The sequence below is a fragment of the Chrysemys picta genome, chromosome 7, assembly GCF_011386835.1.
Source record: "Chrysemys picta bellii isolate R12L10 chromosome 7, ASM1138683v2, whole genome shotgun sequence".
Taxonomy (NCBI): Eukaryota; Metazoa; Chordata; order Testudines; family Emydidae; genus Chrysemys; species Chrysemys picta.
Genome location: NC_088797.1, coordinates 27,016,485 through 27,031,144, shown reverse-complemented (window position 1 = coordinate 27,031,144; position 14,660 = coordinate 27,016,485). Strand labels below are relative to the sequence as shown.

The window sequence follows — 14,660 nt, the reverse complement described above, 5'->3', positions numbered from 1 at the left end:
TCCAAGTGGCTGTCAAACCAAAATTATCTATTTTCTAGAATATTAGAATAAAAAAAAATCATTCTGCAAGTGATGCACAAAGATTATAATCTACAACTGGCAGATATGTAAAAATCCCTTCCTGCAAGGTGTGAAATTGAGAAATAAAATCTTGCCTGTCACTATAGTATGCAATTTTGTTAACTTCTATGCTTGATAATCTTTCTTGGACATGCTGTTGGAAATATGGCGTGCTGGGGATTATTAAAAATAGATATGGCCAAGTACCACCTTGATGACCACTGGATTTATATGTTGAAACCCCTCCTCCTAAACTCTGTCTTTAGATTGTAAACTCTTAGACAGGGTCTGTGCCTTCTTTCTGTTGGGACAATGCCTCACACACTTTGGGTGCTATCAGGAACAAAGTTATAGTAATACCTGAACTATACAATTAACGCAGACAGCTGCAGCAAAGTACAAAAAATAGAAATGTTGAACTTCGTTCATTGATAGAAATACAAATTACAGATTTTATAAGTATAAAGGGAATAATCTATAAACTTCCTCCACTTTTCTTGCAAAATACCTGATACTTAAGGTTACATCAACATATAACTCAATGGGAATTGCAAAACATAATTACTAACTCATTAATAGCACCTCAGTTTGATGATTTAACTAAAATGTATTCCATGTCAGAGCCCTTCTCCCGGTAGCGACTGGTACAATGATATTTTGTTCTTCTTCCTGTCTCTCTGAAAACTATAAAGTCTCAATCATCATCCCTCATGTAGATGTAGGTAAATTGGAATCTCCATTGGCCAATCATCAGTAAACTGTTGCTTGGCACATTCATGAGGCAGTTGGGTACTCCGGCCTTCAGCTAGTTACACACATATGTGTCTGAAATAATCTCAACTAACCAGAGTGAACAAGAAGGCAAAAGCACACCCTAATACCTCTGTACCCTGATGTTCCTTTGTTTCTGTAGGGCATATATCAACAGCGGGAAGGGCATGATAGACTAAGGGAGATACTGGTCGAGAACTTTTATGCAGCTTGGATGGGGAAGGCCAGGGTAGTTATTCTTGTTCTTCTAGATTTCTTTTCTGTTTGGTTTTTGGCTCCCTAGTTAGTTCTTATATTAGTATTGTTTTCAAAGTCCAGAATATTCAAAGCGCCTTGTTCATCAGAGGTTCTGGTGTCCACCCTGCCAGCCCTATCTTATGGGTTTTTTCTTTGGATCTTTGCCAGTGTCTTTCTTGATTCCTGCAGCCAGCTAAATAGGCCCCTCTGTCCAGTTTGCCTGTCTCTCCAAAATCCAAGCACAGGTCAGAACAGGAAGTACTGTGGTATGTTCACACTTTCAGATAAAAACTTGCTTTTTAAAGGCAGGTAACTTGGTTTTATCAGAAGTGCTGGTAGCTCTTCAGTCTGATTCAAGAGAACAGTGTTCTCTGTAGCACTGCTATTTCCAATCACTTTTACCCTGCTTTCAATCCTAATTTCCTGCAACTCTGGTCCATTATGTCATGTAATGGTCTCCCTATCCACAGTTTCCCACTATTCTGGCTTTACCAACTGCAGTCTCTGCTCAGATAAAGATGTGTGTGATTGCTGGTGGTGGAGTTCCCATGTTAAAGCACTTGCATCGTTCATTCCTTGAAAAGACCTTCCTTATACCTACAGATTTAATCAAGATTGCAGAGAGTTTCCTATCATCCCACATTTCTTTCTTTTAATTCTGACTGGCTGTGGTACAAAGATGCACAGAATTCTCTGCTGGTTGCATCTGGCTTTGCTCAATCCTGTGTGTCAGATCCTATTTCCAGTCTTTCTTACGATCACTGTTTTGTTCTTGCAAATGACATTAGCTTCCCAGTTGTTTGTTCTCTCTACTGAAGGAATGTCACCACAGCAATTAGATGTCAAAGATGAGCTAAGTAGTCACATGATTTTTTTCTATAAAAGCCCCTACTCTTTAACACTTCTTGATTCAGCTGCTCTTGTTTAGTTACTTAGGGCTAGAGTCTGACCTTTGGCACCGCCATGAGGAAAGGATGGTGTGATAGCTACATTCACTACTTCTGGCATATCCCCTAGAGTCATTTTGACCTATGGAGACATCTTAGTGGTAGTTCTTCCCATACTTCCTCCTTGCTCCGAGGTGTTGGGGAGCAGTTACTCACCACTGGCCTATACCTTCAGTGGATTACCACCAACCTGCCTTGCTTCTTTAACTACTCTGTTCACTTAGTAGCTATTCTGGAACCAATGCTCCACCTGCTCTCTGAAGGGAGTAAGTGGCCACATTGCCCTTCTTACTCCTTTGCACCTGGACCTATTATCTGGGTAGCCCACATAACTGTGTAAAAGGGGCTGTTACATCCTAAGTCTCCTGTCCAGACACACATTCTGAGTAAGACTCTAGATTTGAATGTATTTTTTTTTAATCTCTCCATGGACAGCGTTTCTGGGTTTATAATACTAGGCCAAATGTTGCCCTCCATTACTCCCATGCAACCCTACCGTCTTCAATGAAAGTTATACTAGTATAACTGATAGCAAAATTTGCACTCTTTGGTCTATCATTCAGTTCTGAAACTGCTCCTTTTACATGTTAGGTACATTCTACAGGAAAAACAAAGAAACAAAAAATGAGTAAGACAAATACCTGAGGACTAAAGTGAAAAGTTGTAAATGATCACTAGACAGGATTAAGAGTAGATGTAAAAATAAGGTAAAAGTAATGAGTCAACCTCTTTTTGAGTTGGGGGGAAGCGAGCTTAGTGGGCTCACACAGTTATCGCTTCTAAATAATAAAACACGTGTGCAAGCCATCTGCGCCTTTCTCAATTGCAGCATCAACAAAAATGAATATGGTCGTGTATACAGAAAATGGATTGTATTTTAAATCCCGTTGGCCCCACTCATTTCTGTAGTTCCATTTGCTTCAGTCTGAATAAGCAAACTGGATTTGGCCTATTATTGATTTAAATAAGAGGAGAAACAAATCAAGCCCCCATGCCACCCACCATAGAAGCAGAAATACAATGGATTAATCAAAAACAAACTCATGACTATATAGTTATACGAAAGTTTTTGACTGGATTGAAAAAAAGATTTTTCTAGGCACCATTTCCCCCTCTGAACTGTATATTTAGAAAGTAGTCTAAATCTCCACACTTAGGTGGTAAGTGATATAATATCTCTGTGTTTCTGACACCCATCAGGATTGGATATGCCCAGACATTTGTTCAAATGGTTGTAGGACAAATGTAACAATTGTAGCTTTTGTTTACAGGGAAGCGGAAAAGGTAGTCACAGAAAGATACATACACATTTTTTCTAAGATGCATTTTCTTCATTTTTTTCTATTATTTCAGAATTCAGTAATTGTTTGCCTCTCCATCTTGCTACATAACACAGACCTCACTTTGATTTTTTTGGATCTGTATGGTGTGAAAGAACAACCGAGACAGGAGTGTGAGGCAGAGAGAAAGCATGCTCTTTTGGTCTAGTATTAGTATACTTGGCTAGAACATAAAACATTTAGGAATACTGTTTGTCTGAAAACCTACAAAGGCATTTTACACTGTCTGCACTTTGTTTATCTGTGTTTCTTTCTTATGGTTTTTATTTGCCATATTTCAAAAGGAGCAATTAGTGTTTTAGAATCCATGATTCTGAATTCATAATGTATTCATTCCAAGATGCACTTGTCCATTTGTATTATGGTTCCATATGTTTTATTAGTCATTGTAGAGGTTTTTAAGCAGCCGAACACTTTCATATCTGAAAAAAGCAACAGAGGGTCCTGTGGCACCTTTAAGACTAACAGAAGTATTGGGAGCATAAGCTTTTGTGGGTAAGAACTTGCATCTGAAGAAGTGAGGTTCTTACCCACGAAAGCTTATGCTCCCAATACTTCTGTTAGTCTTAAAGGTGCCACAGGACCCTCTGTTGCTTTTTACAGATTCAGACTAACACGGCTACCCCTCTGATATCCGAAAAGCTTGTTCTAACCACTCAGGCAGAACCTCCGTTGAAGGCAGTGGGAGCTTTGCCTAGGTAAGAAGTGCTGAATAGGGCCTTTAAAGAAGCACCATAGCTATTGGCAGGTTGTGGGACAAGTGAATTGTGGAGATAAGATAGTGATTTGTCACAGTCAACAGTCTGAGGACAGACAACATTGTGTCTGTCTGATCTGTGTCTCACCCAGATTCACACAACCACACTCGTTTTGATATATTCTTATGTGTATTGGTAGAGGCTTGGTATTTGACTGTAGCTCTATATGATCCTAATACGTTTTAGCAAAAGGAACAAAAAGTCTCTCTCTTTTTTTTTAAAGGCTCCAACATACCCTACAGTATATGCATAGTCCCCATTCATAGTACACATGATATTTTCCTATTGAATAACTTAACAATAATGATCAGGCACTTGCTTTACAGTGGGCTTGTTTTTTTTCTTAATGTGGTTACTTCTGCTTGCTTTTAAAACACTTACAGAAAAGATTTGTACACAGGTTTGTCCTTGAGCAGTTTCTATGAGCTTAGCTTTGGTTTCCAAGGCTGCACCGTATCCTTGTCATATATCATTTGGACAGCAGCTGAGCTATAACTCTCTTTTGGTATGTTGTACGTTAAATATTTTATGGCATGGTTGATTTCATTTAGTAGCATTGACATTTCCTTTCTTTTGCTATAATTTGCAGTATGTTCTACTGGCTTCCTGTATTGTCTGTCAAGCACCTTTTCCTCCCATGCCACCAGCATAGTTTTAGATTTCCTGGTCAATGATAAAGCGACAAAGAGTCCTGTGGCACCTTATAGATTAACAGATGTATTGGAGCATAAGTTTTTGTGGGTGAATACCCACTTCGTCAGATGCATGTGGTGGAAATTTCCAGAGGCAGCTAGGCAAGAATCGGTCTAGACTGATTCTAGACTTCTAGACTGATTCTTGCCTCCATATTTATACCTGCCTCTGGAAATTTCCACCACATGCATCTGACGAAGTGGGTATTCACTCACGAAAGCTTATGCTCCAATACGTCTGTTAGTCTATAAGGTGCCACAGAACTTTGTTGCTTTTTACAGATCCAGACTAACACGGCTACCCCTCTGATACTTGGTCGATGATAGATGCAGTTCCATCCAGTTTGCTTGGAAACATGTTCAAGCATTTCCTGTGTGTCAGAATTGACTCTTCATATTCTTTTAGTTTCTGAGTCTGGATTTGCTTCTATGATGAACTTGCTGCATTTATGTTGGGCTCCTATTCATTCAGTTTGTTGGTTATTGTGAGTTGAGAGTTGTACTTTTCCTTTCCTTTCCTATCTGGAGAGCTGCATTAGTCATCGTCTTCTGCATTGTTCTTCCCTTTGCCTCAATCAGACCTTGGCCTTCTAGAGCTCTGTGGTGCTGCATTTTCTTAGAAGCATGTACTATACCTGTCTTTCAGTATTGCTATCCTTCTGTTAGTATTCCTGCAATAATATAAACATCTGTTCTATATTTCTCAGAAAATATGAAACTGGCCTGTTGCCTGACATCATCTTACCTTATGCTGTGATCCTACTACATCTCACATGCTAAAAAGGGTTAAAAGAGGTCAGCAGTTGGATTGGAGACCTCCAGGGTACCCCCAAGTGTTGCAGAAAGTATTCTTTATAATTCATTAGGCGGCAAGCTTTTCTCTGAGACAGTGCCCCAGCATGGTGTTAGGGAGAACTTTACAGCTGGGAATGGTGTCTTTTGAATGAGAAATAAAACTGAGATCTAGACCACCGTGGTTATTTAAAAATTCCATGACCTTTTCATAAAAATGAGCACACTATGGCTGTATTCCAACTTGGGTAATTCATTTGTAAATGTCTAAATACCTCCTCTACTTTCAAATAGATATGGTATTCACCACTTCCTGTCTTACGCTGTTGTCTGTTACCATGCACCCCAGAGATAAGCTGCACCTCTCTGTAGTGTGGGGTGATACCCTTTACCTATCTTGCAGGGGTGTTGAGACTTCATATACGTTTGTAAAGCACTTTGAGAGCCTCAGATGAAAGGTGCATTGTATGTGCACACAATTACATAAAAATATATTAATTTATCATATTTCAGAATGTTTAGAGTAGTTCAAGATTTTCTGTGTTGAGGAGCAAATTCTATTTTAATGTCATTACAGGCTCTCAGGCTCCCGTGACACTGGGTGTTACTTAACTACATCAGAGGGGCATTGTGAAGGATTTATTTGTTATTTTTTGGACAGTGCTCTGAAGATACAAAGCACTATTTTACGTGCCAGCTAGAAAAATCATTATACTGGTGATGTGATTGGTTTCTGTTATTTTTAAAACAACATCAGACTAAATATGTTGTCAGTGTCAGCATGGCTTAACTGGCAGTTCTGTCACCTTTTGAGCTACAAGTGTGTTGGATTTTAAGTCTCGTACTATCACTTGGTCTTATATGCAGTACTGACACTGAGCTGCAGTATTGGTACTGTACATTGCTCTGCAGTGTTGGAGATGTTGTCTTTCAGGGCAGACATTCTAGGGAGAGGACCTTTTGTATGTCTCTGGAAGCTGTTCAGGCAGAATTTAAAGATCACATCACCTATTGGATACAATTTTAAACCTATTATCTTGATTAATACTTACTCTCAGTAATGAGACAGATTGCCCAAAACATTGTGGGAACAACAATATTGTATTTCCTTCGGAGTCATTGCACTTCACCATCAGTATCAAATATATTATTTTGAAGCTTGCTGAAATATCTAGAATGCAAAATACACTAGTTAAAATGTAAATATTAGCCTCTTATCATAGAACTATCTTACCTATTTCCCTGTGCATGTGAATTTCTTGTGAACCATGTGAATAAAATGTTTCTTATACCAATGCCAGTCTTCCTCTTCATTCTGTGCATTCCATTTTGGTGCATTCTTTCAGCCGGCACATCTTGCTTGTCTTTGCTGAGCATTCAGCCCTACTTCTTAGGGTCAATAATGTCTGTGACACCTACTTAATTGCTACATGCATTTGTACTGTTCCTTGGCAATTATATTTCACATTCCTGTCAATGTACCTGTTTGCCTCGGAGCTGTGTTTATATTAAATATCAATAAAAAAAAACTGATAGCAGCTACACAAATGACAATAGAACAAAATCATACATATCTGCAAGCCAGCCAGAGTAGGAGATGGGAGGATAAAAGAATGTTTTAATTTTATTTTAGAGGTTATTGCCAGGACATGTCTTTGCAAAATAAAAATAGGATCTATGTTTAAAGTATTCTGGCAGACGATATTTACATTTATAGTTTTTGAGTTTGCCTTATAGCATCATGCAATGATTTTTTGTTTACATACAGCTTTTCATCCCCCAAATATTCAAAAGAATCTCGTTACCCAATATTGAAATGTAGCTACACCTCTACCCCGATATAATGCGACCCGATATAACACGAATTCGGATATAACTTGGTAAAGCAGTGCCCCGGGGGCTGTACACTCGGGTGGTTCAAAGCAAGTTCGATATAACACGGTTTCACCTATAACGTGGTAAGATTTTTTTGGCTCCCGAGGATAGCGTTATATCGAAGTACAGGTGTATTTTGGGGGATGCAAACAGCACACAGCAGCAATAGACAACAGGACAGGCAGTGGAAAATACTGTTTTGGCAGAATGTAGTTACCAGAATTGGAATTTGGCTAGCACAACAGGTCTAACATATGTACCATTAGAAGATGTGCCATGAAATTTCGAATGGATCTCAGTTGTAGTTTGGGGGGCACTCTCACTGAGAGAAGCTGGTCCAAATACCAATGAATGCACAGCAACCATGTTTGGACCTGGGTGCTCCTAGTTTATGAGTAAGGTGTGCTAGCTGGCAAAGTCATGAACATGCCCGTTATAAGCGGTGTTTATAGTTTATAGCCACAGCCCTGCCTTGAGGGTGGCGTGAAGCCATGCCATCAGGAGTATTGTAAGGGCATTATGTCCACAGCACAACTCCCAGAGTTCTCAGCACATGACGGGAGCGTGCCTGCAGCTCTGATCTTTTGCCCCTTCTCTTCCTGGCCTCTTAGCAGTTGCTAGCACTTCAGGAGTACTGTGCTCAGTGGAATGTAGAGACTTGATTGAGGGGCATAGTGCAGGTAAGTTTTCTGCACCTCACTTTTCCTTGCCCATCACTGAAAGGGCTGAAGAGAGTCTGGCCTAATATGTTTCCAAATAAGAGTGGGTGATGTATAAAGAGTCACCTTCAGGTCACTCTCAGAGTGTTGCTAACAGTACAGCCAGCATAATGAAAGTGCAACATGCAGGAAGGCAGTAAATCGTCTCTCGACAATCTAGCATTCATTTTAAAGGAGCTGATTGTCTTTTAAAGGGCATGGTAGATTTTTAATTGTTGCCTCTTACTTAAAATGCCCTGCTTAATGCACCTCTCCGTTTCTGATTAGTTTCAGGGTCACTGGATTAATGCTTTTAAGTGATCAGCCTTTGGATGTGTTGTGATTATTGATATTAATGTAATGCAGAAAATATGCTAAAATAGGCATGTGTGGGTAAAATTTTCCCTGTTGTATCAGAATTTCCTGGTTTGTGGCAATACACACACACACACACTCTTTCTCTCTCATTACAGCGATTACTTATTGTTAGCTCATCCTTAAGCAATCTATAGTTACAAGCATGGATATTTCAATATGTCTTAATTTATAAACATCACTTTCCCTTGGTACTTGCTATCTGCAGTGTTGTTTATTTTAAAATAATTTTTCAAATACTTACTCTGAGGGTTTCATATTATAACACTGAAACTTTGCAGCCTGGGCAAGTAAAGTTGTCTGGTGGCATGAAAATGGCCTCCCATATGTTGAACTTGAGCTCATATAGACTCCAAATGAAGCTGTGTTGAGTTTTATTCTGCTGGAATGAGTGGTGGTGTGATGTGAAGCCTTTGGGATAGGGTGGAGACAAGCAATAAGATTTTGGGGTCTCTGAGGAATGCAGGATAGAAGAAATCTGGTGAACCATTGAAATTGTATGATGTCATGTTTCTGGCATGAAATCATGGATGTAAATTGTGAGGAAACCCCAAAATGCCTTTAAAATTAAAAGTCATAAAGCAGTGATATCCGACCTCAGATTGGTTATTAGTTCTTCCTGTTGAAGGAAGGACCATGAAAGAGCTCAGATGCCAAGTTGAGAGCAGGTGCTTTGCATGCCCTCTGAAGAGGAGATCTCCCTTAAAATGCTCATAGAAAAGGAAATAAACCCTAAAGAACTGAAACTAAATTTTGTGTTTCAAGTGAGATTTGAACTCCTGACCACCTTAGCTATACTACTGCTGCAATGAGTCATTGAAACAGCTGTGTTGTTTAATAGTAATCTGGCTCCTCCAACAGAGCTAGCATGGTTTCAATGGGATTAGAATCACAATATTCAAGATAGTGTTGGGCTATATGGTTGGGTGAGAACATGGCTGAGATTTTAACACGTCACTTTTGTCATCTAATCACTAAATGCCATATTAGGACTGAACACAAGGTTTGCTTTCTTATTAGATTAGGATCGTATTTCTCCAAATTGATGTTTTATTTTTGTAGATTAGGCAAGAATGATCCTGAATTTCAGGTCATGGTGTTTCAGGGAAACTTATTGGAGTAACTGTAAACTCGCGAACACCTGAGGTTTTCTTCTGTGCAGTATAATGACCTTTAGGCAACACCAACATTGTATAGTGACATGGGTTTACTTTCACATAGTAGATTTGTTGGAGAGAACTCAAATTTGTGTTTGGTATGTCTCTAGTTTGACAGGTTTTGATATTATATATAATATAATATTTCATTTTCTAGGACTAAATTTAACTCCACTAGACATGTTTTTAAAACAAAATCTGCTTTGTTGAGCTTGCTTTTTCAACAGCCCGTCTATGTAAACCTAAATATTTAGATGAATGCAGAGTTCAAAGATGTGTAGCTGAGACATTTCCCTTTTTCTCCTAGTGTTTTTCTTTGATGAATGTAAGGATAGAAAACAATTTACCTTTTTTCCACTCCATTAAAATTACATTCTAAGCAATCTTCTGAAATCAATGCAGAGTGCCATTATTGTACAAGTCTGTGGAAGCATTATCTGAAACACTTGAACAAGTGGGTAGTTGTATGTGCTTTTTTTTTTTTTTTCTTTAATTACAGCTCTGATTTAAGTTAGCTTTATTTTTCTAGTGGAAGTGTTCTTTCAAATACTTGAACAAGTTGCGTGTGTGTTCATGCCTTTAAAAAAAATACTACAACTCAGATTTTAAGTTAGCTTTGTTTTTTCTTTTTGAAACCATTGCCTTTAGGTGCAGGTTGTATTAGGAATATAGAGGGTCTTTCTTTATCATGTCTCATTTCACAACCACGTGATATCGAGGTCAAAAAACTTGGCTTTCAAATATATTAATTCAATTTTGCTTTGTCACTTTTATGACAAATAACCACTTTACATCATTCAAAAAGTACTAGGGTGTCTTAGGATTTTAAGTGTTACTAGTTGAATATACTATGCTGTATTAAAAGAAAAAACAAACATAATAAAAAAAATCTTCTCACATGGAGAGTTTTAGTTTGCTTTCATGTACTATTCTGTTTATGGGAATAAAAAAAAATAGGTCAGTCAGTGTTGGAAAATCCAAGCTCCATGTTTTTTTATATAGTAATTAGTGCTATGCTGTGTTTGCTATGCATTTGTTTGTTTATCACAATACGCTTACATACTCCAGCAGGAAATGAAAGGCACTTCACTTTCTAATATGCATGCTGAATAATATATATTATTATAAAGTAAAACATACATTAGACTCCATTGTACTAAAAAAAATACTACTATGCAGAGGGTCTCCCTCTAAAGATTTTAACGAAGATAGGAGTGTTGGTGTGTAAGAGTACAACCTGGTGAAATAGAATCTGTCTTTTGACAGGGCTATTATGTATGTTATCCGCACAAATAAACTTTTAACATACAGTTAAAGTGACCATACTAAATTCAAAACATTCATACAGAATATATAAATAACATTATCCTGAAAAATCCCAAGCCTTAAAAGTATATAAATTACAAGTTAAAGTAATTACTAATCTGTTACCCTTACAGTACATTCATTCAGTAATAGTGATATGACCCTTCCTGTTATATATTCTAATTAACACATTTAACTCTCACCTATAAAGTATGTCTTGGAACTCTTACACAGATTAGTGATGTATATATTGAATCTTCTACACCTATGTATACGTTTCCACTAGGTAAAATACATAAATAGTGCTGAAAGTGTTTGTAAGTATGCCTGTAACTGCTTCAAAGCAACTTTATTAAGAAATGGAATGTTAGAGAGAGACAAAATAATCCCATCATGACTTCCTGCCACTTTATCCAATATTTGTGTTGTCATGTTGCATTAATACATGATGACATTGCATCATCATGACTCAATACCATTGTCCATTTATTGCTTTATCATGTTATAGTACATCATCACACCCATCTCTCCACACCTTGCTAGATGTTGGGAGGGTAGTTTGACTGGGAAGTGCATTTGCCCCTCACCCTTCTCTCTTGGCTACTGAAGGAAGTTTTCTCTCTCTTTGGAGTAGGTGTGTTTTGTGGGTCATCTCTTGAATGCTGGGAATGAAGGCTGGAGAAAATAGTTTCCAGAGGCCCGTACACACCAAGTTAATAGGTGCTGAGACCCAGAAAGTCCTGGAGAAATACTCACTGAAACTGTGCTCTTCATAGGAGCCACATGTAGAGAGTGCCCTTGACTTATGAGCTAGAACTTGCAGACCAATGGTTTTAGATACTGAATCAACCAAAGATGATATGGTGCAAGGGATTCTATCAACTGAGTGTCACTCTTCTTTATTTTTTCAGATCCAGCTATCGTAAATGGAGTCTTTTGGTCAGAATCCTTAAACAAGGTGTTTGTCGATAACTTTGACCGTGACCCTTCTCTCATATGGCAGTACTTTGGAAGTGCAAAGGGATTTTTTAGACAGTATCCAGGTATGTATATTAATTAAAATAAAATGAACAGGTGATATTGCTACAGGTTTCCATGAAAAAATTAGTGTTGCGGGTCCTGAATTTTGCAAGCACCCACAGATTCCATTAACTTAATTTAGAGTTCTCAGAGCAGTTCTTAAAAAAGCAAGGGCTATTAATATTTATCCCCTTTCCTCCCAAATAATATTTGTAATTGTGAAAAAATTGGGAATAGTCCAACAGCAAATATATTGTCACTTGCTTTTGCACATTTACCCAATTCAAGTGTGACATATATCGCAAATGCATGCAGTATCTTTGTGGGAACATATTGTATTAATCATCAGTGTATGCATCAGTCCGGGGCAGGGATTGAATGTATGATTGTGTTCTGTTCTATGGGGGATGATTATCACAGCTCCTCCAAGTACCAAAACCGGGGTGTGTGTGGAGGGGTGATTAAGGTGAATCACTTAGGTTTTAAACACCTCTAGAGAGGTCCCACCTTTGGGGAGGCTCACATATACTAGTTCAAACTGGATTTTCCAGAGACCAACAGACAAAGCAAAGGCTTTTGGCATAAAAAGCTTGTGGTTAAACTGACTTGGGGCCTTCTTTCTAATCCAACGTATGGGCAGGATTCTTCAGTGCAACCCCTGCAGAAGGGTTGGAAAGACTTTGACTTACTAGGGCCCCATAAGACTAATGGGTGACCTCTGGTACTCTTTTGACATGTGTATAGGGACTTCTTTTGGTTTCTTACATGCTTTTTCTGTAATGCTGTTACCTTAAGAATAAAGGTGCTTGCTTAGAAGGAGTGGTGTGGTATCTTGTAACTGCTGGCAATACACTGCTCATAACCCTTGCAGAGAAAGTAAAACACAGGTGGTGGCTTATAGGCAGACTGGCTTGCTGGGGATATCACAGTGTAAGGCAGGGAGATGTGCAGCCGTAAAACCCTGGGAAGGAGAGAGAGAGAAGCTGTTCTCCACCCAAGAGAGATGGCATTTGGGAGCCAGGAACCTTAAGTGGGTGCCCTCGAGGGAGCACCGAGGGTGAATACAGGTGTTATTACCTGAAACTGAGACACCATGTTTTTGTACATTTACCCAATTTAGTGCATTTCGCTTACTGTTTACAAATTCCTTGTATTATGACAACCAGGAAATTGATACAACTGAATGTAAATTACAAAAGAAATTGAGCCAGTACTTGCAATTTTTGCCATTTCAAACTCCAAACCTATTTGCAAGGCCTACATTTTCTCACTGTGCATCTTGTCCATGTAGAAATTCAGAGCGAGCTGGCATAATTTCAAGATGAGATATCACTGGTTCTAGCAAATGCTGTACATGCATGCATGCTAGCACAGATATGTAACAAAGTAGGAGAGAAAGTTTGCAGAATTATAGGTATACTTATGTTTCTTGGTTAGAACAGGTAAGACCCGTGGGGCATTTTTCTGCATAGTGCTGTATCATATGAGATATTTAATTCTGCTGGATTTGAATTTTTAATAAAAAATGAAGTTTTAATTTTGCTTGGGAATTATGAAAATGTGACTTCAGGCAGAAGTTATGCCAACATTGCAACTGTAGAAATAGAACTCAGACAGCTAACAATAATGTAAAAAGCCTAATTTTGGAGTAGTAGAGCTGTTTCATATTGTGGTAAGTAAAAGTAATTACTACACATCTTTATTGCTATGCTAAATCAAATTAAATTAGCATTTTCCATGCTAATAATTTCCTCATTCATATGACTTAAAGCAGAGGTGGGCAAACTACAGCCCGTGGGCCACATCCGGCCTGTGGGACCCTCCTGCCTGGCCCCTGAGCTCCTGGCCCGGGAGGCTAGCCCCCGGTCCCTCCTCCACAGCCTCAGCTCGCTCCGCCGCCGCACAATGCTCTGGGCGGCGGAGCTACAAGCTCCTGGGGCAGCGCAGCTGCAGAACCCGGCCTGACCCGGTGCTCTGTGCTGCGCAGTGTGTGGCTGGCTCCCGCTGGGTGGCCTGGCTGTAGCGCCACCAGCCACTGGTGCTCCAGGCAGAGCGGTAAGGTGGCAGGGAGTGGGGGGTTTGGATCGAGGGCAGGGGTGTTCGGGGGTGGTCAGGGGGTGGGATGGTCAGAGGGCAGGGAACAGGGGTTGAATGAGAGCAGGGTCCCAGGGGGGCAGTCAGGAAGGAGGGGGGGGGCTGGATGGGGCAGCGGGGGGCAGTCAGGGGCAGGGGTTCTGGGGGCAGTCAGGGGACAGGAAGAAGGAGTGGTTGGAGGGGGCAGGGGTTCCAGGGGGCAGTCAGGAAGGAGGGGTGGTTGGATGGGACAGAGGTCCCGGGCGGGCAGTCAGGAATGAGAGGAGAGGTTGGATGGGGCAGCAGAGGGCAGTCAAGGGCGGGGGTTCCTGGGGTAGTCAGGGGACCGGGAGCAGGGGGGTGAATGGGGCAGGGGTCCTGGGGGGGCTGTCACAGAACAGGGGGGGATTGGATGGGACAGGAGTCCCAGGTGGGTGTCAGGGGGCAAGAAGTGTGTGTGTGGGGGGCAAATAGGGGGCGGGGGCTGGGCCACACCTGGCTGTTTGGGAAGGCACAGCCTTCCCTAATCGGCCCTCCATACAATTTCTGAAACCCAATGC

At 40.0% G+C, this 14,660-nt stretch overlaps 1 protein-coding gene across 12 annotated transcripts in view; it reads left to right on the top strand.

The window, feature by feature from the left end:
• The window catches only part of CACNA2D3 (calcium voltage-gated channel auxiliary subunit alpha2delta 3), a 740,859-nt gene that overhangs the window by 343,713 nt on the left and 382,486 nt on the right, over window positions 1–14,660 (top strand). For all 12 annotated transcript variants that reach the window (XR_010589061.1, XR_010589062.1, XR_010589060.1 and 9 more), the window contains exon 6: window positions 11,919–12,050. Coding sequence is in view for 9 of the 12 variants with exons in the window: in XM_065551026.1 (XP_065407098.1) it covers window positions 11,919–12,050 (132 nt within the window). In the remaining 3 variants the exon portion in view is untranslated. The remainder of the gene's footprint in view (window positions 1–11,918; window positions 12,051–14,660) is intronic.